This window comes from Gallinula chloropus, assembly GCF_964237585.1.
Source record: "Gallinula chloropus genome assembly, chromosome: 23".
NCBI lineage: Eukaryota > Metazoa > Chordata > Aves > Gruiformes > Rallidae > Gallinula > Gallinula chloropus.
The window spans coordinates 997966-1022822 of NC_140108.1; the positions used below are offsets into that span (position 1 = coordinate 997966).

Consider the following 24857-nt stretch of genomic DNA (forward strand, 5'->3'; position numbering starts at 1 on the left):
CCCCCGCTCCCTGCGCCGAGCGGCGGCCGGGAGCCCGCGGGGGCGGCGGCGGCGGCGCTGAGCGCGGGGAGCGGCGGCGGCTCCTCCCGCCGCCGGGGGGCGCTCGGGCCGCCTTGACGTCACACGCCCGCGCCGCCGCCGCCACCGCCTGGGCTCCCGCCCTGGGCGCCGCGCGTGTGCGGCGGTGCCGGTGCCGGGGGTCGGCGCGGAGCGGGCGGCGAGGGGCGCCGGGGGGTCCCCGCGGGCCGGGCCGCGCCGGTAAGCGTCGCCAGGGGCGCTCCGCGGCGAGGGGCGGGCACTGGGGGGGGGTCTGCGGGGCGGGGGGGGGGCTGTGGCGGGCCGGGACCCCGCCTCGGAAGGGCTCGGGATCGCCACGGGATCGTGGAGCGCAGGCGGGGGGGCAGCGGTGAGGCCGGGGCACCCTGGGCCGCCCGTCCCCACCCGCCTGGCCGTTAGCGAAGGCGGCGGGCGGCCGGGCGAAGGGCCGGCGCGGCGCTCCCTGCCCGCGGAGCCGTGGGGCGGGCGGCGCGCAGCGCACGCTGGTGCCCGAGGCCTGCGCTGGCTCGGCGGGGGCAGCCGGGAGCCCGGCCCTGCCGCCCCGGCTCCGCTTGGTTGCCGAGCCTGGGGCGGCGGGGGAAGAGCGGAGTCGCTGTGACGTTCCCTGAGCTGCTCCCGCCCCTTCCCGCTGCCCCGGCGCCGGGCAGGCGCTGTGGCTCTGCCCGGGACAGCGCACGGAAACCGGGCGGTGAAGCTGCGCCCGACCCTCGGGCGGGGTTCTCAGGGGGCTCGGGGGGTGCTGCTGCCTCAGGCCCAGGCCGGGTTGGACTCGATGGGTCTCCTCCAGCCCGGGTGGCTCAGCCTGTGGCAGAGGGGGGGTCAGGGTGAGGGTGTGAGCTGAAACCTCTGCCAGCCCAGCCTCTGACACAGACCCTCTGTACGGGCTGAGAGCAGCTGAGGTGGGAGAGATTTAAGTGTCTATTAACTTCAGCACATCACTAATATCCTGGGAAGCCTTTGGATACAAGGGCAGCATTCTGATTTAAAAGGGGAGGGTAGCTCCTTATTCAGTGATAGTTTAAGGTACATAGACCTCTGTAGGAGGGTTGCAGCTGAAGCAGTTTGAATACCAGGAGCTGGAGCAGCCTGTGGCTCTGATGGAGCTGCCCTGCCTGTGCAGGGCCATCCATACCTGTGCTGTTCCCAGCATGGTGCTGCTGTCCCTCAGGGAGAGTTCGTGTCCATGTGCAGAGGGTGGGTAAAGTAAACACATTTCAGGTTGTAGTAGAAAGTTTTGTACCCTGTAGCTTAAAACGTGGAGGGCACAGGCTCTGCTCTATAGGGAAAGCTGTTGGAAAGGTGAACCCTGGTGCCTGCAGTTTGATTGTTGGTACCTGGTATTCAGTTTGGCACCATAACGTGCTGCTCTGTGTCACTGTCATGTGTGAGAGGAGGAGGCAGAGGAGAGACCTTCTCCCCACCTCCCCTGCCCTGCCAGGAGGGTGCAGAGAGGTGGGCGATGGTCTCTTCAGCCAGGGGACAGGAGATGGGACAAGGGGCAATGGGCTCAAGCTGCCCCAGGGCAGGGTCAGAGCAGATGGGAGGGAAAAGTTCTTCCCTGGCAGAGTTGTGGGGCTGTGGCACAGGCTGCCCAGGGAGGGGCTGAGTCACCCCCCTGGGTGTGTTTAACAGAGGGGAGATGAGGTGCTCAAGGATATGGTTTAGCTTAGGATGGGAATGGTTGTACTTGATGATCTTAAAGGGCTTTTCCAACCTTGTGATTCTGTGACAGGCTCCCTGGGGATGTGGTCACGGCCCCAAAGCCTCTCAGAGCTTAAGGAGCAGCTGGATGATGCTCTTAGTCATAGGGTTTAGTTTTAGGTAGTCCTGCAGGGAGTTGGACTTCGTGATCCTTATGGGTCCATCCCAACTTGAGATGCTCCATGACTGTGTGTGACAGATCCCACTTGAGCTGAATGATGGAGTGGTGCAGGGTTTGGGACTGGAGAGAGACAGGTGCTCTGCAGCTGCTGGGAGTGGGCAGCAGGTGAGTACTGGTGGTGTGTAGTGTCAGTGGAAGGTGCAGATCCAGCCCCAACAAGTGATGTTTCCTGGCAGTGGTGCCAGAATAAACCCATAACCCAGAGACATTCTTGTGTTGGGGTAGAATACAAGGGGTGGGATAGAAAAGGGGCATTTTCTGGTATGTTACAAGGACACTTGAGTCACTTTAAAAACCACAGTATCCCTTGTGCCACTAAAAAGTGATTGTCTGACCTTTCCTGAGTCTCAGGAGCCCTGGATTCTCCAGTCCCAGAGAAGGGAGACAGTGATGAACTGTGAACTGGGCAGATCTCATTTTTTTCTAAATAAACCCCAATTAGGCAGGAATTAAATGCTGAGTGGTTTGTCAACATGGGGTGTGAGCACAGAGGTGATCCTGGCTTTGGGTTTTGCACTGTTGGTGATTTCTGATGGTTGTGATTCTGGGGGGTGGGGTGGGGGGGTTGCTTAAACCTTCCACCAGTGGGTTTGTCCTGGGGGTGTTTGTAGGCTCCACACTAAGCACAGAGGACAGTTTGTTGGGTCTGAGCTCCCTGAGCTGGCACAGTTAGTAACACAGGAGCCAGGGGATGAGCAGTGTTTGTGTGTGGTTCCTTCCAGGCTCTGGGAAAGATGACCACTCTCACGCGGCAGGACCTTAACTTCGGGCAAGGTAACGTGTTGGGCTGCCCTGCAAACTGCTAACGAGGCTTCTGGGTGGTGCATCAGCTTGTGGGGGTGTTGTTGGAGGGTTGCCCTATCCCTAACCTTCCTGCAGCTAAGGGGAAGCAGGTCAGAATTATGCAGGGAGAAATATCTGAGATTAATCCCCCTGTGCCTGTGGTATTGCTCTGCACGCTCTCCCCCCCTCACCTTCCCCCTTCAGAGCCCCTACTTTTGTTTTTCAGTTGTTGCAGATGTTCTTTCAGAATTTCTGGAAGTGGCTGTTCACCTTATCTTGTATGTCAGAGAAGTTTACCCTATTGGGATCTTTCAGAAGAGGAAAAAATACAATGTCCCTGTCCAGGTAGGACATTCTCCTGGAAGCTGACAGCCACGTGGACAAGCAAAATAGCAGGGATCAGTCAACACTCACCAGAACAAACTAAATCACTTCCAGAGTTTGTTTTAATGTGCAAACTCTTTTTTGAAGAGAACTTAGTTCCTGACAAAGGGGAAACAGCCCTGTAGCTGAGGATACAGCAGTACTCATGGAACAAGCAGATCATGGACAACAGTAGTAGAAGGCTTCCCCAGCTATGTGCAGTCAGGTAACATGAAAGCATGCTTCCTAGGAAGTAGAGATGGTTGGAATATACTATTCCCAATATGCTATTGTGGGTATATATTCCCAATATACTACAACTGTGTGGGTACAGTGATCTGCCTCAGCTAATTAACCCTTCCATGAAAGAATTACTGGTTTGAATTGGCAACTCAGCGGTGAAAAATTCTATTTGAAGCGTAACTCACGTGCCTGGTGACACATGGGTGCTCCTGGTGACACATGGGTGCTCCTGGTGACACATGGGTGCTCCTGGTGACACATGGGTGCTCCTGGCCACGTCAGAACCCAGCTCTGACTGTTCCCTGCATTTGCTGCAGATGTCCTGCCACCCTGAGCTCAATCAGTACATCCAGGACACGCTGCACTGCGTGAAGCCGCTGCTGGAGAAGGTAAGAGCCCATCAGGGACCTGGGCAAAAGTACCACAAGTGGGTGTGGTGGAATGTAAGAGAAGGTAAATCCTTCCTTCAGGGCAAAACTTCTCCACAGGTTTACCAGCATTTATTCATAAATGCTCCAGCCTGGTGCCCCATGGGGTCACAAGCCCCTGCCCCCAGGAAAATTGTTTTACTAGTAAAAATAAAGGTAACATCCCTACCCTCACCCTGCAGGGAAGGCCCAGCCATGCTGCTGATCATCAGTGTTTAGTGGCTTCTCATACTTGTACATAGAATCTCCTGGGCTGGAAGAGACCCTGGAGATCATTGAGTCCAACCCCAGCCTAACCCTGCCCAGCCCACCTCTCGATCCTGTCCTTCAGCACTTCATCCACACACCTTTTAAATCCCCCCAGGGATGGTGACTCCACCACCTCCCTGGGCAGCCTGTTCAACACCTGACAACCCTTTCAGTACAGAAATTCTTCCTGAGCTCTGACCTCAATCTCCCCTGGTGCCATTTCAAGCCATTCCCTCTCCTCCTGTCACTTGTCACCCAAGAGAAGAGACCAACCCCAATATCTCTGCAGCCTCCTTGCAGGCAGCTGTAGGGAGTGATGAGGTCTCCCCTCAGCCTCCTTTCCTCCAGACTATAAAGCCCCAGCTCCCTCAGCTGCTCCTCACAGGACTTGTGCTCCAGACCCTTCCCCAGCTTTGTCACCCTCCTCTGGACACGCTCCAGCATCTCAATGTCCTTCCTGCAGTGAGGGGCCCAGAACTGGACTCAGCACTGAGGGTTTGCAGCCAGGTATTTTCAGTCACATCATCCCACTTGTTAATGTTCTGCTTTTGAATACCTGGAAGTACTTCCCTGGCACACCAGTTTGGCTGCTTTGCTGTCAGCCAGCAAGCAGAGGTAGGAGTTTGAACTCCAGGTTTTGCAAGAGAAAGATGGGACCCTATGAAACACTTGAGGATGTAGGATGCTAACAGATTTGCATTCTCTGCCCTTTACAGACAACCTCATACACACTTAGACTGGAAATAGGTCAGGTTTACATTGCAGTGGTACCCAGCTGTTACATTTGGTGAGCTGTCCAAGCATCTCTGAACTTCCTCAGCATTGTCCATCCCTGACTGATGCAGTGAAGCAGCTAGAAAGTTCCCCCTGTGTTCCAAAGCAGCACCTAGGGAAGTGTGCTGCTCACTGCATTCCCTCTGCCTTGGCCTTAGCAATACACACTCCATTTAACACCTGGCAAGAAACACCTCTGCTGACCCCATTCTGTAATAACCTGACAGTGCTCAAGCTCTGGATAACTGCTGGTGCTGAGCACCACAACGTATAAGCATGCTCCAACTTAATCAGAAGTTCCTGGAGCACAGTGGGAGCAGAAGACAGCTTGTTTAAAGGGAGGCATTGTCTTCTTACCTTTGTTGCTGCAGAACGATGTGGAGAAGGTTGTAGTTGTGATCCTGGATAAAGAGCATCACCCTGTGGAGAGATTTGTCTTCGAGATCACCCAGCCCCCTCTTCTCTCCATCAGGTAAAGCTGTCAGTGCTGCCTGCCCATGGCATTCAGCACCTGCCTCTGCAGAGGTGTCCCTGTGCTTTGCTTCCTGCCCATAACAGCTGCTCTCTCCTCAACAGTTCCGAGTCCCTGCTGTCCCACGTAGAGCAGCTGCTGCGTGCCTTCATCCTGAAGATCAGCGTGTGCGATGCTGTGCTTGACAACAACCCCCCAGGTAAAGGTGTCCACACAGCCTCCTAGCACAGCATCGCTTGACGTGAGACAACAGGTAGTGTTGCTCCTCTCTGAGCTGCCCCATCACCTGCAGCCTCCCCTTTCCCTTGCAGGCTGCACCTTCACAGTGCTGGTTCACACCCGGGAGGCTGCCACGCGGAACATGGAGAAGATCCAGGTGATAAAGGTGAGAGGTGTCTTTGGCTGCCTGATTGTGCCTGAGGAACATGCAGAGAGTGACTGGCAAGGAAAGAGCTTGGGCAGCTCATTGCAGCCTTCCAGTCCCTGAAGGGAGTTTATAAGCAGGAGGGGATTCAACTTTTTAAAAGAGCAGAGACTGGCAGGACAAGGGGGAATGGACTAAAGCTAAAGGAGAGAAGGGTTAGATGAGATATTAGGGGGAAGTTTTTTACAGAAAGAGTGGTGAGGGGCTGGAACAGGCTGCCCAGAGAGGGGGTGGGTGTCCCATCCCTGGGGGTGTTCAAGGCCAGGTTGGATGGGGCCCTGGGCAACCTTGTGTAGCTCCAGGCCTGGAGGTTGGTGTCCCTGCCTGTGGCAGGGGGTTGGAGCTCTGAGATCCTTGGGGTCCCTCCCAACCCTGACCATTCTATGATTCTATGGTCTCTAGTGTTAGGGCCACAGGACTATTTTGGGCACTTGTGTTAGTGTTATGTGCTGCACCCCACAACTCTGCTTTGGGTGTGTCAGTGGTTTACACACAGGTAGGGCAGCTGGAGCACACACACCACCTGCCAGCCACAACTGCCAACAGCAGCTGCTGCAATACTGGAGTCAGCTTGTTCCTGGTGCATGGTGCCTGCTCAGGCACAGAGAAGAACTGTGACTTACAGGTCCTTCAGTGGAAGTAACAGCCCCCATCCCTCAGCCACCATGTGCCAGTGACCAATGTGTTATAAATAACAAGGAAGACTTAAGAGTGAAGTAACTAGTGGGGTCTGGGTGCACAGATACATTTCATCTCACAGGAAAGGGGGTGCAGGTCACTTATTAAAGCAAGGTTATATTTTTTTTTTTAAAAAAAAAGAATTCTTGCTTACATACAGGTAAACATTTTTCCCTGAACCAAAGTATTTTGGGTGTCCTAAGGTATGCTAGTGAAGCATAAAATGGTTTCAAAATAGATGCCTGCTCTGTTCTGCTTAGTGATGGAAACTGGTATTACAGTAGCCAACCTTTAAACTGGCAAGGCAGAACAGAAATCCCTGCCCTGAGCATTTTGGAGTTGCAATTAAATGCTGGTGTAAATAAATATGGGAGCACAGGGCAGCTAAGAGTGTTTTGAAGTGACATGACACTTCTGGAATAAGTAAAATGGGCTAATATTATAGTTTGATGCCATAAGTAAAGATCATTATGCTGAGTCTTGGTATACAAGTGTTAAGTTTCACTGTTAGGAAAGGTTTGAGTTACCTGTTTCTTCCCTCAGCTGCTAGATCTCTCACTTAGTACTGACCTAGTGCTGAGAAAGAGCCTTACAGAGCCCAACAGCCTCTGCAAATGAAGCACCTTGTGTTCCTGCCCCCAGGATTTCCCGTGGATCCTGGCTGATGAGCAGGACGTGCATATGCATGATCCCCGGCTTATCCCCCTGAAAACCATGACATCTGATATCTTAAAGGTGAGCATTCTGCTGCTGATACCCAGCTGGGTGATGAGGTTCATGTGCCAGAGGGACAGGATGCCAGCCAGAGGGACCTGGCCAGGTTGGAGATGTGGGCCCAGGGGAGCCTTGTGAGGTTTGGCAAAGCCAAGTTGCCTCTGGGTCAGGACAATTCCCATTATCCAGGTCAGGAGATGAGGGGCTGGAAAGCAGCCCTGAGGAAAAAGGCTTTGGGGGGACTTTTGGGAGAGAAGCTGGACATGAGCCACCAATGTGCATCTGCAGCCCAGAAGGCCAACCCCATCCTGGGCTGCATCACAAGGAGTGTGGGCAGCAGGTCGAGAAAGGGGATTCTGCCCCTCTGCTCTGGGAGACCTCACCTGCAGTGCTGGGTCCAGCTCTGGAGCCCTCAGCACAAGGAGGACATGGACCAGTTGGAGTGGGTCCAGAAGAAGCCACAAAAATGATCCAAGGGCTGGAGCACCTCTCCTGTGAAGCCAGGCTGGGAGAGTTGGGGTGGTTCAGCCTGGAGAAGAGAAGGGTCTGGGGGGACTTCATAGCACCTTCCAGGCCCAGAAAGGTGCCTATAGGAACCTGGGGAAGAACAGTTCCTGAGGGCATGGAGTGATGGAATGAGGGATGAGGGTTTTAAACTAGAAAAGGGGAGATTTAGGTTGGATATTAGGAAGAAGTTCTTCCCTCTGAGGGTGCTGAGACCCTGGCCCAGGGTGCCCATGGAGGTGGAGGAGGCCCCATCCCTGGAGACATTCAAGGTCAGGCTCGATGGGGCTCTGAGTGACCTGCTCTAGTGAAGATGTCCCTGCTCACTGCAGGGTGGGACTAGATGGGCTCTGAAGGCTCCTTCACACCTAACCCATCCCATGAGTCTGTGATTCTGGCCCAAGAAGTGGCTGGACCTGCATTTAGTGCTCAGTTTTGTCTGCTCTGATGCCAGCTTGGTCCTTTTCTGTGGGGTTGCAGTTCTAGTGTTGCTGAGCAATGCTACTGCTTAGTCTTGCAGATGCCTGTACCAGTAACCAACACAGGGCAAGACTCCTCACAGTAACCCAGGAAACCTGTCAGGGGGAGGCACAAGCCCTTCCTGGTCAGCTCCTTGCACTGTTAGTTTTATTTAGTGTTTTTTTTTCCCATTCACCTACCTGCCCATCAGCTGGAACTGATGCTTGTTTCTCTCCTGCAGATGCAGCTGTATGTAGAAGAGCGAGCCCACAAGGGCACCTGATTCCAGCTCTTCCTTGCCTTCCAAGCCTCATCTGATCTTCCAGCAGAACACGACCTCTCACAAGCCGTACCTGGGTAACGTCTCTTCAGCTGGGCTGCTGGGTGAATGTAGAGCAGCTGCTGCCTCTTGATTTCAAGTGCTCTTACCGCTGTACATAGAACTGACTTGGAATGTGGAGCCAGAGCCTGTTCCCATGTACACTCATGTGTGAGAGTGGGTAGCGTTGCAGTGAGTCCCCCTGGGGCAGGGGCAGGACGACGCGGTCCCGCTGGGTACAGATCCAGCCGGCAGCGCCGTGGCGCGTCGGCAGCGACACGCGGCGCTCTGCTGTACGCTCCCCAGAGCGATGGACGAGCACTGAGGGTGAGTGAGGCCTTACATAGTGTCTGTCCACTGTGACTGTCCCCAGTAGTCTTCAATAAATAAAGTTCTACCCCAGTTGAATTAGGCTGAGTCTGTCCAAACCAGCCTTCCTGCCTCAGTGAGCAAGAAGTTCTTGCTTTGTGTGGAGCTCATACCACTTTTCCATACCTCTTCTGGAATGTACATGGAATCTGGCAGTTCCTCTGAGAGGCTACACAACCTTGGTCTCCCTTCCTGTTCTGTGGGAGAGCTTTAGGAAGCTGGAATTTATCTGTCTGTCAAGGACACACACCAAGCATCCTGCTCTCACCAGAGCAGATGAAGGGAACACTTAATCCTACACCTACCTGAGGAGAAGGAAGGAGGTCTTAGTGAATGTCTCTGTGCACACCAGGGTAGAACATGTGGTACTTGAGCTGAGCTTGTGGGTCAGACAGTTTGATAACACAGTCAGTGTAGAATCTCTGCTCCCTCCACATAAAAGTGCAGGAATGCCACAGACTGGAGTTGTGTGCTGCTTTCACACTTTATGTAGAGTTAGATAGGTTGGTACAAGTCAAGTACTTTGGTAGTACAAGGGTAGTAGGAAAAAGCCCAGCACCATCAGAAGGCACTTGTGTTGTAAGGCAGCTACCTCAGGCGACTTGCCTGCTCTGGCTGTTCATTCACACAACACTGGGCTGTATTTGGATGGGGAAGTTACATACTGTAGTGATCCTACATCAAGGAGTAAGGAAATAAGTACCAGTGACACAGCATTCATGAAAATGGCTTGACAAGTTTCCTTATGCTAGGAGAGCTCTGCTGGGAAAGACACATATTTATACATCAGCTGAAACAGGAGAATACAAAAGAAGCCTCTCTGTAGCCAAGTCCTCAAGGACAGCAGTGACAGCTGAAAGTGTCTCCTTTCAGATTTACCCTTCCATGAGCAAACAAGAAAGAGTTTCTATTTAAGACAAGGTTTGGCTGTAGCACAAGGATGTATTAACTAGAAAAGGCAGGTGCCACATGTTTCCTCCTCTGGTGGAGAGCACTATTAATTGTGGTTACACCCATGGTACAGGAGGAGGGAAGATACAGAGAAGTCCTTCCAAAGGGCTGGGCTTGGGGAAGTCCTGCTGTGAACAAGAAATCACTGTGCAAGACAGAGCCAGGACACTCCCCCAGAGTACAGACAAATAAGTGCACCTGAGACCACCCAGTTACAGTCCTGAGGTAAAAGCAAACGCTCCTCCTGTGCCTTCATGACAGTGTGAAGGGCCCGATGGTGATGCTGGTGTTGGTGACTCGGATCCCGTACCACCCTGCCCAGAACTGGGTGTCTTGGCCTCCGTGCTGAAACCAGATGTAACGGACCCCGGCTGGGTAACCCCGGAAGGTGTGAGTAATCTGGAGAGAGAGAGAGGAGGAAACTCCTTTGAATTTGCTTAAATAAACCAGCCCTGACCTAGGAGCTCAGACAACACAGCTTTCAACGAAAGGGCATCATAGCTCTTTGGAGGGACAGGAGAAAGACCTTTTTAGCCTCCTGCCCAGACACCTTCTCCAAGTCAAATGGAACCAAGTTTGATTCATAGGTACATTTGTCCATGTAAGTAACAATGTAATGGGAAACCTACAGCCAATCCAACCAGCTGAACAAGTCCAGCAGTTCATGTCTGCCATACTTCACATGACATACACACAGTAGTTTCAAAAAGAAACCTTTCTGATCCAATAAAAACAAGAACCGTGCTTTTGGAGCTTAGTTATTTAGACAAAATCTTAAGTGAAACCCAGAAACAAGCACTGAGCCAAACCAACACAAGCTCAGGGGAATCCTCTCTAGAAAACCCTGGCTGCCCAACTAACAACCTAACTGGTTCATGGCCCTACTGCCCCTTCAGTGCTGCCAACAGCAAGGATGTAGCTCAAGCACTGAGCGGAGGTGGCTGTAGAACAGGGAGAGTGGGACAGGTAGGACCTGAAAGGTTCAAGTATCATAATGGTGATGTTAAGCTGCTTACCTCTCTCCACTTCGCATCATTCCACTGCTCTATAACAACTGGTGCTGGGTGGAACTCCTCCAGGACGATGTAGTCTTTGGAGAGCAGCCTCACGGTAAGTTCATAGCGACACCCGCAGTCGAATCTGGCAGCGTACCTGGGGAGGCAGGGAGTAGCCAAGGAGCAGGGCTGCATACACAGAGTGTGGTTTCCTCAGTGTGCAGAGCTAGCCTGAGGGGATCCCTGTTCACAGTGGAGTAGGGATGTCATCCCCCCAGCTATGAAGAGGATCTAAACTTCCAGCTATCCCGCTCTGCCACCTTACAGCTCACTGAATAAACTGGGATTTAGCTTATCTTTTACTCAAGAGCCACAACTCCCAAAGGATAAAGAACTTGCTCTGTAGCACTCCCAGTTTCTCTCCAGGCCAGTGCCAGAAATCCTGGATTTCAGAGCACACACTTACCAGTCCTTCACTACAATTTCAGGCCGTTTCTCATCCATCAGCTGATTACAGTATCCTTCTTTCTGCAGGGTAATGAGCTGAGACTTGAGGCATGGCCTGCAACAGCAATGTTCACAGCTTCACCAAACACATCTCCCTCTCAGCAGCCACACTTCCCTGACAGCTTTACTCTTATCAAAGCCCTCCCAGAGCCTGAAGGGCCCCCAGGCTGATGTGGCTCAAGCATGCCTTTTGTCACAGCCAGAACTAGGCGAGGAAGCAGCCTGAGTAGCTTCGCTCCCAGATAGTAAATTACCTACAACCTGGATTAAGGGGGGGTCCCTGGGTTTGTAGAGCAAATGGTAGCAGGAAGCTGCTGCTTAATGGATGTGAAAACAGCTCCTCCTCTGCTGACAGGTTTCATTGCCAGCTGTTAGCAGACACACCTACCACTCTTAGAGGTTACTGAGGTTTCACCTTGTCAGGTAGGTGCCTATCCTTATCCTGCCACACCTTGACCTCTGCCCACCACCTTTGGCAGAAGAGAAGCAGAGATCCCATGTAGCTTATTGCAACTGTAAAACAGTTCCAGGGAATTCCTGGTAGGGACAGAGGAATTTATCACAAGCTGTGATTAAGCCTCTCAGCAGTACACCTGTCTCTTCAGAGCAATCAGTGTAAGAGGTTAATTAAGCTCCTTCCTTTCCCCCCCACCCAGACTAAGGCTCAGTGACCTGCCTCAAGCCTTCTAACCACAGTGCCTTTGCAGCCAGACAGGAAGCAAAGGGGATCCAAACAGATTCCTGGGATCCAATTCTTACCCATATGAAGTGACAAAGTATTTGTGTACTTCTGGTTCTGGGATCTCTGTTCCATGAGGTCCAGGCAGAACCTCAATTTTCCATTTATCTCCCTCGTTGTTATCAAGTTTCCAGTGCTGAAAGTTCTCTTAAAAACACAGAGCACAAAGAGGAAGGTCAGGACCTGGCTTCAGCTCCCAGCAGCATCTCTGCTTCTGTTAAAGAGCCAGTGCAGAGGAAAACTAGGAGCTGATGGATGAGCTGGCAGACACACCAGCTGTGTTTTTCCTACAGCTGAAAGCAACTCCTGACTTTCTGTTGCCATTGCTTTTAAGGTAGGACAAGAGGTAGCAACTCCCTGACCACATCAGAAACACATCACCAGTAGTAAGGCAGAAGCACTCCAGTCGCCATAGGGGAGGTTCCCCCCCCTTCTGCCTCACACTTTCAGTTTCGTATTGAGCTTTCCCTGCGCAATTAACCAGCGTGGTTCATCAACAGAGCTGCAGTGCTCAGGGACTCCAGAGATCCTGCCAGTCACAACCCCCCAAGGTAGGTGTTTAAAACCGCTACGGGTGGCTTCACCAGAGGGGTAAGGATTTGTATCCCACACCTACCCCATCAGTCACTGGGCAGGCCCACGGCACCGGGGTGAGGTGGGGCACTGACTCACCCTGGATGAGTGTCAGGGAACTCTCAGCTCTCGACTATAAACAATTAAACCAACCTTCGGCACAGGGGTTTTTGATTAAGTTTCTCTTCAGGTGGCAGAGCATGTAGAAGACCTTCCAGTCGGAGATGCTCCTGTCCAGGCTCTGGCTGTCGAAGCCTTCGCGCTGGCACTTGCGCTTCCATAGGGTGGTGAGATCCACCACGTACCGCCACTGCGCGCACACCAGCCGGCAGGCGCGGAGCAGGTCCCGGGCCGGCAGCAGCGACAGCAGCTCCACCAGCACGTCTTCGGGGAGGTCGGAAATGGTTGTCATCACCGACCGGCCGTGGGGAGCGGTCCCCGGGCACCCCCGGCTCTCAGCTTCGGGAAACAAACAGTTGGCTTCGGGGACGGTGCCGAGCCGCGGCACAGGGTCCCGGCGCGCCGCGGGGCAGCGCGCTCCCATCCGCCGCCACTGCCAGCCCCGGCCCCACCTGGGCTCCGCCCGCCTGCGCCCTCCGGACACGGATGTGGAGCGACGGCGGCCCTTCCGCAGCGGGAGGAGGAGGCGGAGCCGCGGCCTCCTTCCCCCCTCCCCGCCCCCGCAGCCCTTTATTAAAGCGGCCCGGCCGCAGCCCCCGCCCCGTCCCACCGCAGACCCGCGCCTGGCCGCCGAGCAGCGCTGAAGGTAGGAGGGGTCGGCGCCTCTACCAGGGCGGCTCTACCCTGCTGCGGGGGCTGTGGGGACGGGCCGGCCCTGCCTGCGCACGGGAGGGAAGGCGGGGGACCCAGGGACGGGAGCTGCCCCGGGGCAGGTTTAAGGTACCGGGGGCAGGCAAGGGACCCCCACCGCTCGCTGAGTGCGGGGGAAATCCTCCCTAAGGAGAGCAGCAGTGCCCGGCCCCAGGCAGAGAGAGGGCATAGAACCAGCCTGGGGTCCTTTCTTAAAACATAAATCACGTTCCATTTCAGGGCAAGGGCTGGAAAGGGGGAAAACACGGGAAACCCCCACTGCTACCCCCTAAAAAGCAGGGAATTCTAATTGCCAGCGTCCTGTCTGCAGTGCAGGTGGAGGACACAGGACAGCTCCGCATCTGGCACATCTAGATTCAGGATGCTCTCCTAGCAGCCGGTCCCTGTTTCTTCCCGTTTGCGCCATTCGCTGCGGTCCCAGCAGCTTCCCAGCGCCAGGGCTCAGCCGGGATAAGGCGGCGGCACCGCGCGTCCCGCACCGAGGATGACACGGGGCTCCGAATCTGCACACTCATCTCCCCTGCCCGCGGGGCCAGGCCCTGAGCTCAGAGCTGCGACTGCAGAGGGAGCCCAAGAAGTTAAAGCACAGCCCTTCTGACTTCACTGCTTAAGTTATGAGGCAGAAAGGAACATTAGAGAGTATTGACTGAGCTATTTTCAGTCCCCTTCAGAGCTGAGCTCTGTGCAGGCTCATGACCAAGGTGATTAAGTGGCAGCCCCTTGAGAAAAGCCTCTCCCATTGTGGAATGAACCTCTGCCAAGGGGTACAGCTCTGCAAGGTTTGTGACCAGCAGCTTAAAGGCAGAAGGAGCACCCAGATACTTCCCTCTGCACAGGGAGTCGTTACCAAGGAAGGGATTTTTGCAGCGGCTGAGGACTCATTCCAGTCAGGGGAACTTGTCACACTGTCCCCAGCTACAGATGTCAGGGACTTGCACTTGGTGGATGGATTTTACTAAAGGCTTCACTCAGAACATAAAACAGTAACCTGCTCATGTGCTTTGGGGTGTTACAGCAGGGCTCAGGAGGCCTGGAGGTTAGGAAACAATCCGTGCTGCCATTGCTGAGGTTGGGGACCCCCATGTCTGAAGGATCACTGTGTCAACATCCCTTTCCCCCTTCTTTCTCAGAAAGCTCCATCCTGCCTGGCCCAAGGATGGAGTCCCTCCCTGAGGCAGTCCTGATCAGGATCCTGGCTTCCATACCTGCGGTGGATTTGGTGCTGGTGTGCCGCCTGGTCTGCTGCCAGTGGAGGAATCTGGTTGATGGAGCTGCACTTTGGATCCTGAAGTGCCAGCAGGAAGGCCTCACTGGAGCAGAGGCACAGGAGGATGCAGAGAACTGGCAAAACTTCTATTTCCTGAGTAAGAAAAGGAAGAATCTCATCAAAAACCCATGTGGTGAAGGTGAGAGACAAGTCTAACAAACCACCAGGTTTCCCAGAGATGACTGGTCACTGGGAATTGGCCATCTCCAGGCTTTGAAGAAAGATTTTTAGTTGCCATCAGGTTGCAGCAGATTCTTGCCTGAATCAAACCCCTCAATGCATGCAGTCAAATCATTGAGTGGGCATGAAGGCCTTCGATAACCAGCCTTTACAGAGGGCTCTACTTGATACCAACTTTATGTAAGCCCCTGCAGGGATGAGAGTCACATTTGGGTGAGAAAAAACACCCCTTGCAGAAGCCCTGTGCCATGCAGTGATGCAGTGGCACCTGGGGTTCCAGATTGCTCCTTGCCAAACCATGACAGGAAGCATCAAGCCTTTCCCCATTCAGAAGCTAGGCTGCCCTTAGCTTGCCAGGCACCTCAAGCTTCCTTCTTTGTCCTGAAGCAGCTCGAGCAACTCTTGTTTGTAGCCTCCTTGCTGCAGCCACATCAGGACTGCACACGTGCCCCCATGTACCATTATTCTGATAATCCATATCTTGGCTTGCCAGATCTGCAGGGTGCTCAGCAAGGAGCAGCAGCAGCAGCCAAGCCTCACAGGCCAGGCTGCAACAAACACATTTCACACATCACAGCCCAAAGCAATATCAACACAGCTTCTCCGTTGTGTTTACAGATTATTTTCCAACATCTCTGGCTCAGACAAGAAAAGCCCAATGTTTTTGGGCTGTGCTGCAACTTGAAATGTGCTTAGCAAGTGAGGACATTCAGAAAGGAAGCAATCACCAGCTCCCCAGGCTACTCCTGTTGTGACACCAAGAGTACTGATACCTGAGATACCTGAGAGATACCTGAGTTATGTCACTGGAGTCCTTCCCCAAACCCACACGTACACAACCATTCTGGGTGGGGAATGTTTGTCACAGAATCCCAGGGGTTGGAAGGGACCTGGAGAGCTCATGGGGTCCAACCCCCTGCCAAAGCAGCTCCCCAGCTCATACTGCACAGGGCGGCGTCCAGACGGGGCTGGAATCTCTCCAGAGATGGAGACTCCACACCCCCTGGGCAGCCTGTCCCAGGGCTCCCTCACCCTCACTGGGGAAAAGTTCTTCCCCAGGTTGCTGTGGAACTCCCTGTGCTCCAACTTGCAGCCATTGCCCCTTGTCCTGTCCCCACAGACACTGAAAAGGGGCTGCCCATTTCCCCTGCATCCCATCCTTCAGATATTGATAAACATTAATCAGGTCCCCCCTTAGTCTTCTTCTCTCCAGGCTGAACAGCCCCAGCTCACTCAGCCTTTCCTCACAGGGGAGATGCTCCAGGCCCTTCATCATCTCTGTAGCCCTCGGTAAGTGCAACCAGGCTGAAGGTTTTTGCTCAACCTCTCCTTAAACATCTCTGTAGTTTACCTACAAAGCTAGTGCTGCATCTAACAGTGTACCTTTCACAAGCCAGAGGAAGGTGCTGGTGGGAGGAGGTGAGGGTTCCTCAGGCCCACAGAGACTGAAGACTCATCCGAGTCTCTTTTCTGCCATTTGCAGAAGACTTGCAGCACTGGGGAGAGGTAGAGAATGGAGGTGATGGCTGGAAAATTGAAGAGCTCCATGGGGACTTTGGAAAAGAATTCCCTAGTGAAGAAGTCCATAAGTACTTTGTTACATCTTATGAGTAAGGCTGCTTTCTTCTCTTCTTCAGGGAAGGGGACATTTCTGGTTCTCCCAGCCCCAGGAGCAGCTGTGATACTGGCTGATGTTTTGTTTTTCAGATGGTGTCGAAAGGCTCAGGTCATTGACCTGAGGGTTGAGGGCTACTGGGAAGAGCTGATGGATACAACCCAGCCTAAAATTGTAGTAAAGGACTGGTAAGTAGCAGTGATACCCCAGAAGGCAGCCAGAGAGTCAAGAAAGAGAAGGAAGGGCAGGGAGGGCTCATACCTGCTCTGAGCCTTAAAATCTCAGCTCCAGCTTCCCTGGATGTGGGACAGGCTGGGCCTCAGCTTACAAAGCCACTGGCAGCTCCCACCAGCTTCAAAGCATCGGTGCACGTGGCCTCTAAGGACCAGGTTCCTGTTGTGAAGGAGGGGAGATGGTGGGGCAAGGACCACTACAGAGTTCCACCTCCAACCAAGGCCCAGTAACTGGATGGGGCTGGTGGAGCCAGCGTTCAGCTGGCTGCAGTTGCAGGCTCTGGCTCCTGACCAAGCTCACACAGGTCAGCCTGGCAGCTCGGGTCTCCCTGCAGGTATGCAGGACGCCGTGACGCCGGCTGCCTCTACGAGCTCTGCGTGAAGCTGCTGTCAGAGAATGAGGATGTCCTGGCTGAGTACAGAAGTGAGACCATTGCCATCCCAGAGGACAATGATGCAGACTGGACTGAGGTGAGTTACAGCTGTGAGCTCAGCTTCTGAGACCCAGCCTGCATGAGGTGGGGGTATTTTCAAAGCAGAGAGAGAAGCAGGAAAGTTTTCCTGGAGGAGGAGGAGGAAGAGAAGGTTCTCATGTGGAGCCATGACCAAAGGGATTGAATAAAGGGATTGGAAGGCTACCTTACATAAAGCTTAGAAACCCGCTGAGCCACCACTGCAGGTGTAAGATGAAGGAGATGCCCAACTGGGAGAGGCTCAGTGGCCTCTGAGCAGCAATGGGATCAAAGCTCCTCCCATTAACCCCCTCTGTAAATGTCCTCACTACCCAACCTGGTAGGTATGGCTGGGGCAGGTGGGGTGGAAGAATATCCACTGCACGAGGGTGGGTTCCTGGTGGCTTGATCAACAACCATGTTGTCTCTTGTCCCAAAGATCTCCCACACCTTTTCTGACTATGGGGCTGGCGTCCGCTTCGTCCGCTTCGAGCACGGCGGCCAGGACACGCTGTTCTGGAAGGGGTGGTATGGTGTCCGTGTTACCAACAGCAGCGTGACAGTGGAGCCATAGCTGGGCTCTGCATGCTGGAGCTGACTCCCCTCAGGGCATCCCCCAGCCTTTGGATGGGTTCTGCATGGAGCTGCTGCCAGGCTGTGGAGCATACGGCCTTTCTGTGTAGGAATGTGCGTGCAAGATGCCAGGAGCCACCATCCATCTTTCCACAAGGGGACTGTGCAAAGAATGTGAGTAGATCTGTGGATGCACCACACTAGGCTCAGCCTTGCTGCTTGCACTGCTGATCTCTGTCAGACATGAGATCCTCTAAATACCCTGCAGACCTTAATTGTCTCATAAGCCTCACAGCCAGCCTGAGCTAGACACCCCTCCTGCCTCCTTCCCAGACTTGGGCACCCTGAATTTTAACTGGCACTTTGGGCATATTTTAAGTTAAAAATGTTAAAATACAAGTTAAAAATAGTTGAAGAGTGGGGAAGAATCAGAAGAAAGAAAAGCATGGAGCTGGTGTCTGAGAACACAGCAGGGAAACCCAGGGAAACTCCAACTGCTGCTGTGACTTGCACAGAGAACCTTCACTTTTCCCCTTTATGAACAACAGATGTCATTGCTTGTGTCACAGGAGCTCTAGTCCTTCAGTTTTACTGATTGTAATGTGAAGCAATAGGGACTGGAGCCTTTTCTCTTGCACTGTTCCCAGTATCCATTTCCCAGGAAAGATGTGGGGAGCTGAAACCTCTCTGGTACCCAACCTTGGGGCTTCATTTGGCTGCCTCACACAGACACCAGCTGAGGGCAATTGCTGGGAGAGACACAACAAGGACTTGGGGAAGTGGCTTGGAGGCAAATTTGGGAGGGGGTCCAGGAATAAATGGAAACAACTTCCTGGCCTCTGCATGCTTCACGTGATGAGCAGCCTGGTCATCCAGTATGATGCTGCACAGACAGGAGGTGTTCTTCATGCAGAAAGCTGTTGTTAGCCCCACTTGATCTCAGCCCCTCCTGCCTACTAACAGCACCTGCAAAAACTCTGTGCCTGCCTCCACTCCACATGCTCACTGACTTACAGGTACTCCCACTAGTGCTGCTTGGAGCTGTGAGCCACCATCCTGAACAAAGACACCTGAGCCAAGCCTGGCCCTGCCAGTCAGTCCCTGTAACAGAGCTGGTGCTGCCCAGGGGGACCAGCACTTCATGTCTGTTGGGCTGTCTTTCCTTCCTGGGCTGCCAGCACAGCCATACTTGAATGCCACCCCTTTGCATCAGAGTGCACTGTACGACTGTTACCTGCAGCCAAAGGAGAGAGCTCTGAGCTGGTCACACTGTGCACACTCTGCTTCTTCAGGCTTCTGCACTGCAGCACCTGGCTGCTTGGGGCACACCAGCCTTCCAGCCCATGGCTGTGCTGAGCCAGGGGCCAGGCACCTCAATAAAGTGACACAATTGTGTGTGGATCCTCCTGTGTGGCCTGGGTATTTGTGTCCTGTGCCTTCTCTGTTCAGTTGCACCATGTCAGCTTGTCCTATCCAAGAACCAGGTGTCACTGTGTCTTGTATGACACTGTGAGTGGGCCCAGGAAGAGGTTCACACTCTGTTTCCTGACCCAGCAGCCTGAACCTGTTGGAAGCACTTGTTGGGTGATGGGTTTGCAGAGGAGATGTGCTTCAGACAGAGTGGGGATTCATGCAAGGCACAGAACAGGTCCAGGAAGGTCCCTACACCACCAGCCCTGATCTATGTCATCTATAACTCTACTGTAAGCTCAGCCTTGGTTCTGGCCCAGGAGAGACCAGAATCAGTTCAGAATTTAACTCTTTCCCCCTCCCACACCCCATTACCTCATCACACAGGGTGCAACTTTATTCACCACAGCCTGTAACACAGCAGGCAAAGGCTCTGGTTAATATTCAACTTGCTGCCAGCTGCCTGCCCCAGAGAAGAAAGGAGACCCCTCAGCATCCCTAGGGAATGTGGCAAGGGGATTGATACTCCACATTATGATGCAATTGTTAAAGTGAAACATTTCCTGAGCCACCAGCTCAGAGTCAGGACAAACAGTCAGGATTCAGCCTCTGGATGCTGTTCCACCAAGGAATACAGGGCAGGGTCATGATGCCCACCTCAGGCTTATCTCACCCTGAACTACTAAAAACGGGGAGCCCCCTGGCACCTGCCTTACAAGGAACGTGGCTGCCCGGTGGCCTTGCCCCCCATGCTTCCCCTGTGTGCTCCCTGACTGGCTGTTAAGGGCACCCTGACCTTCCACTCCCCTCTGAGAGGTGCCTTCCAAGACACACCATGCCTTGCAGCTTCTCTGCAGAGCACAGTTCCTCTATAGCTCCACGGAGCTCCTTGCAAAAGCTGCTGCTGGCAGCAGAGGAGCGCTTGCTCCTCGTGTTCAGCCACATCCCAATGCGAGTAACCAGGTACTGGGGGGAAAAGAAATCTTGCTCACATTACAAATACCTTGTTCCAGATGCCTTTTGATCAGATACCAGAAGTCTGAACACACTGAAATCTGTGCCAAACACCTACATCCAATTCCAGGCCTCAGTCAGCTCATCTGTCCGAGAGGAGCAGAGCGCGTGAGGTTAATCAGGTCTCACACGTTACAAACTTCATGGGAATGGAGACCATGCAGTTTGATAGGATTCCAGAAAGTCAGTGCCCCTGTGACAAAAGGATTTAGGTGTATTAAAGCTCCCTGCCACTGAAGGGCTCTGGCAGAGCTTCAAACAGGGGTTCCTTGCCTTGTCTGTTGTGCCAGTGCCAGCAAGCAGCTGTGTGGTCCTACACGGGAGCTTTTAGGAGCACTGGTGACCCCGTGCAGATGTGTGCTGTGCAGAGGGGTCTGTCCCCAGGTACTCTGTAACAGATACTCTCATCACCCACACTCAGGGTATTTAGAAAGCCACATGTTAAAACACAAAAATTGGGTGTTGGTGGAGCATTCATGTGGAGATCAAAACCTAAACCAAACCCACACCCAAGGGTCTCCTTCCTGTGCTGAGCAGGGGCTGCAGAACGGGCTCCTATGTCCTTTGCCTGTCAAACCCACAGCACACCACAGCGCTCTCTGGGCCAGACCACCCCACCCCCCACCCCCCCCCCAGCAATGAATTACATACACCCAAAGAATGGAAATCTCCTCCAAAACACCCCACGCTGGAACAGACCGTCAGGATGATGAGAACTGAAGGGATGTGAACTATTCATTTTTGGCCAAGGTACCAGCATGAACCCACATCTTACCCTGGCAGCTTCAATACCTGGAGGCACTAAGAGAAGCCCTGGGTACAGCACTCCACACAGCCCTTTCCCACTCTCAGCAGCTGGCATCTCACATCCTGGGTTGCCAACTCCACCTTGGTGGCTACAGTTGTACAGAATCCCACTGTAATTTGCTTTTCTACAAAGCCACTGCAGCCAGTCCTGGCTATAAACACTATTGGACTTAAAAGGGGGTTTCTTTTCATAATAGTCATACAGTGAGTCTCTTGCAGAGGAACAGAACAGAGCAAGATGGGGCCCTGGCAAGGAAGCACGAGCACACATCTCTTGTCAAGTCTAATTGAATTTTTCTATATGAAGCATCTATTATTACCCACCTGGGGGGTTTTGTGGACAGATGGAGGAGTTTGCTCCCCCCTCCCCATCCAGCATTCAAGACTGGGGCTGGGAGAGGAAAAAACCCAGCTGAAAAACAAAACCAATCTAGCTGATGATTCCCTGTTGCTTGCAGCCCAGCTGTTCTAGCCAGCTGTAGAAGGGAGGATAGTTTAGGAGACTGATTCCTCCTAAATCAAACAGCTTCTAGAGACTGGGAATGGCATCTAGGTTAGCAGGGCATCAGCTATACCCACAGAGGCTTCCAGCCCAAGGCTGTGGCTGTGGTCCCAAGTGGGATGTATCCTTGCATTCAGCCCACAGGCCCGTCAGGAAACTTCTGCTGAACTGGAACACACTGGGCTAGCACTGAAACAACCCTCAGGGAGCACATCTCCCTTTGCTGCACAGGTATCTCATGGAGAAGCAAGGAAGGGGGCATGGGAATGGCTGTGCCTGAGCTGCAAAGTCCACAGGTGAGCAGTGCTGGCACTGAGCTACCCTGACTCCTGCGTCTCCTTCCATCCAGCTAGTTCCTCCTGCTATCCTTGGGGCAGTAACCACCCTGTCCTTCTCAGTCTCCTTACTGATGAGGGGAAAAAGGGCCTGAAAGATGCTTTCCTGCTGCTTTGGAGTCAGGGAGCAGAGCTATAGCCAGCTCAGCTGGGAAGGGTAACTGCTGCCTGAGAGCTGCACGAGAGCACCGGGCACCTCACACCCATCTGGGGATAAACCAAAGTACCCAGCCAGACTGGAACAGGACAGACAGGTCAAGATTGGTGTGTGGGGAAGAGATGTCCTGGGAACAGAAAAGCCCCAGCCAGCCAAGCAGACACACAAGCACCCTCCTGGGCTGAGAGCCGGCCTCCCTCATCCTTTCAGAGCTTTGTCTCAAAGGAAGACTGCAGTGGAGGTGCCCGGCCTCTGCTCTCTCCTCCCAGCAGCTCGGGGCTCCAGTCAGCCGGCAGCCCCCGGAGCACAGCCTCTGAGGGCAGCCCAGCTGTGCCGGGACAGTGCCCGCAGCCCGCCGGTGTCCCGGGGCAGGGGCACTGCGGAGCCGCTGCGGAGCGCGGTGACAGCAGAGGGCACTCGGGCTGCAGGCACCGAGCCCGGGCAGCCTGAGGAGCCCCCGACAGCTGCGAGGGCACCGAATTGCTGCGGCTGGAGGGGGGGTGTGTGTGTGTCTGTTTGATCTCCGCTCCTCCTTTCTTCTGGCTGCAGCTTCGGCTCCGTTTCACCTTCGCTGGTCTCATCCCATTCGCACGCCTGCTGGCACGGTTTGCAGGGCAGCTTGAGCTTGCCAGACCCTGCTGCTTATCCCGGCCATCTGGCCACGCCATGGCTTTGGGAAGTCGAGTTGCCTCTTGGGTAGGAGACACGGCACACTCGTCTTGGATGCTGGCAGTCTTTTAAAGGGTAATGCAGAAATGGGAGAGTGGCAAAAGCTTTCTTGAACGCAGATTCCACTGGAAGCAGCACAACTCGCCCAACATTATGCTCAGGCATCGATTTGTTAAGAGCATCACTCAAATCAGTAACATCCTTTTCCTTGCAGGGTATCACAGTACCTTTGTCCAGCCCCTGGAACCAGAAGAGTCCCACCCAGAGCAGGAGGGTTGCCTGTATCCCCCTCTACCCTGCACACGCAGCCACTTTGCTACCCTCCTCACCCGCAGAGCTCAGCAGCCCTCCCCAGCGAGGCAAGGCTCCCAGCTGTATTACACGTGCCCTTGGCTAACCTGCCTCACAGGCACTCAGAGCAGCTCATCTGGAGCTGCTAGCTGTGCAGACCCATTAACCACTGTGCAATCGGTGTGCCCAGAGCAGCAGAGAGGCCACACTAAAGTCATAAGAGTGCCTGCTGGACTGATGGCTCAGGGGGAACACATCTAACCACAGCAGGAACAGGAGCTCAGCGCTAACCCAGGGAGGGGAGCAAGCTTTGGAGGGAGATGCCTCCCACTGAGCATGTGGTAGGTTTAGGTACCGTGTTCAGAAGAACCAGGGGAAAGGGAACATGTTGTGAATTGCTCTGTGAAGCAGCTGCCCGGTAGGGATGGGGTAGAAGGGGAGCCTGGTTAGTGGGGATGGGTTGTACAAGCACTCACAGGCATGTGCACTGAAATACACAGGGGTAGATAAACCAAGAGCTCTGTGTGTGTGTCCACAGCCATGGAGAGCACTTCAGGAAACACTTGTGGCCTTCCTGCAATGCCAGGACCAGGCTGTCCTCAATGCTGACCACCACAGGAACTGATACAGCCCCTCACCCGGCAGCAAACAAGCCAACCTCCAGCTGGTACTGCCATGGACCTCCCACTTCCTTTCAGCTTCCCAAAGCTTTTTATCACATAACACAAGAGCAATCCTGTGCACACATGAGCTAGGAGATGAGAGCTAAGAGCACCATGCCCTGTGGGCTAGTTTTCCTGGGCACAAAGCTCCTCTGAGGGAGGCAGGAGATGGGGGTAGAGGAAGGATGCTATCAGAGCTCTGCTACTTGAAAAGTCCTGATGTCAGGCAGTGCCATTTCCACCTCACACCACGCAGCTCCTCTCGTTAATACTGACACATGAAGCACTGCAAAACAAAGCAGATAAAATCCTGATCCAGATATGAGTAATGACTTTGCATTTTTTTGTAAATTAAACCTAATCTTGTGTTGACTGTGCTATACAAGGAGAAATAATGAAACAGATTAAGATGAGATCTTGTTCACTCTTGCTGAACAAAAGCCAATTAATTGCCAGCAGGATTATTGTGAAGTCTCTCTCCTCTTAGACAAATACAATCAGATAGAGTGGAGGTGCTGGTGGAGGAGCCCTGCTTACTGGAGCAGTAACTCTGCCTGGACAGACGCAGACGGTGTGGAGACTCCTGCCTTGCCTTTCCCCCAGGCTCCCTTGCTGATCCACACAGAGGTGAAAGATGCTTTAGAACCAACACACAACCCACGCTTGCCTACTCTTAAGTGCCCTTCTCCTGTCTCTGGTAGACTGTACATCTGTACATCACTCCTGACAGACGTTCATCTAGCCTTTCTTCAAAGCTTTCTGGCTACAAAGGCTTTGTGGATTCTTCCTTAGCAGCCCCTTCACCCTGCTGAGATTTTCCCTCTCTGTTATCCAAGCTAAATGTCTTCTGTAGTCCCTCTGCTACGTGCCTGATCCACAGCAAAGCCACCTTCTATGTTTCTGCCACGGTGACAAGCAGTGAGATCATTCCTACCTTCTCACCTGTCCTGCTCCCAACATAAAACAGAAATTTGGGAACAAAACAGGGGCTGTAGGGAAAGAATCCCAGGTCATTGCTCTCCCAGGAAATTGAGGGAAGGTTTGCACAAGGAACAGCTATGGGATTTATCATTGGTAAAAGACTTCAGCACTGCAAGGCATGTCACTTGGGAGAGATTAATGTGCTGCTGAGTATGTTCAGGAGCATCCAGGAGCCCTAAGCTAGCCTGTGGGGCGTGAGCGAAGACACAACAGATGCTGTGGTGCTGAAGGGTGCTGGTACATCACAAAAACAGCTGGCACTGTGAAGCAAATCCTACCTCTACCTGGGAAGCTTCAGGGTAGGAACAGAAACCAACACCAGCATGCCTGGAAAAAGGGGAACACCTGCACTGAGCTTCCTGCCCCACTCCCTGAGCAGAGCAAAGTTAAAACTA

General features: G+C 53.5%; 3 protein-coding genes across 3 annotated transcripts; 2 read left to right on the forward strand and 1 right to left on the reverse strand.

The window, feature by feature from the left end:
• The first annotated feature begins 151 nt into the window (after positions 1-151).
• Positions 152-8746, forward strand: MAD2L2 (mitotic arrest deficient 2 like 2). The gene is made up of 9 exons (XM_084274806.1): positions 152-258; positions 2662-2713; positions 2949-3067; positions 3646-3717; positions 5151-5251; positions 5356-5450; positions 5563-5636; positions 6996-7088; positions 8272-8746. Exons 2-9 carry the CDS (start codon positions 2674-2676, stop codon positions 8311-8313), a joined length of 636 nt encoding a protein of 211 aa, XP_084130932.1. The 5' UTR covers positions 152-258; positions 2662-2673; the 3' UTR covers positions 8314-8746.
• Positions 8747-9185: 439 nt separating this feature from the next.
• Positions 9186-13045, reverse strand: FBXO6 (F-box protein 6). The gene is made up of 5 exons (XM_084274580.1): positions 12637-13045; positions 11931-12057; positions 11131-11226; positions 10686-10821; positions 9186-10068 (listed from the first exon to the last, which is right to left on the reverse strand). Exons 1-5 carry the CDS (start codon positions 13025-13027, stop codon positions 9922-9924), a joined length of 897 nt encoding a protein of 298 aa, XP_084130706.1. The 5' UTR covers positions 13028-13045; the 3' UTR covers positions 9186-9921.
• A 1425-nt stretch (positions 13046-14470) lies between these two features.
• Positions 14471-19029, forward strand: FBXO2 (F-box protein 2; the record flags this gene model as incomplete). Its single annotated transcript, XM_084274581.1, has 6 exons — positions 14471-14720; positions 16245-16371; positions 16469-16564; positions 16945-17080; positions 17501-17808; positions 18651-19029. 5 exons carry the CDS (start codon positions 14471-14473, stop codon positions 17633-17635), a joined length of 744 nt encoding a protein of 247 aa, XP_084130707.1. The 3' UTR covers positions 17636-17808; positions 18651-19029.
• Between the last annotated feature and the right edge of the window lie 5828 nt (positions 19030-24857).

Bases quoted from the DNA above. Each gene is read 5' to 3' on its own strand.
- MAD2L2 (XM_084274806.1), top strand. From the start codon at position 2,674: ATGACCACTCTCACGCGGCAGGACCTTAACTTCGGGCAAG. The intron at 5,252-5,355 runs GTAAAGCTGTCA...TCTCCTCAACAG, and splicing joins CCCCCTCTTCTCTCCATCAG to TTCCGAGTCCCTGCTGTCCC. The intron at 7,089-8,271 runs GTGAGCATTCTG...TCTCTCCTGCAG, and splicing joins TGACATCTGATATCTTAAAG to ATGCAGCTGTATGTAGAAGA.
- FBXO6 (XM_084274580.1), bottom strand. From the start codon at position 13,027: ATGGGAGCGCGCTGCCCCGCGGCGCGCCGGGACCCTGTGCCGCGGCTC. The intron at 12,058-12,636 runs GTTGGTTTAATT...TGTGTTTTTAAG, and splicing joins CAAAAACCCCTGTGCCGAAG to AGAACTTTCAGCACTGGAAA. The intron at 11,227-11,930 runs GTAAGAATTGGA...TTGCTGTTGCAG, and splicing joins TACTTTGTCACTTCATATGG to GCCATGCCTCAAGTCTCAGC.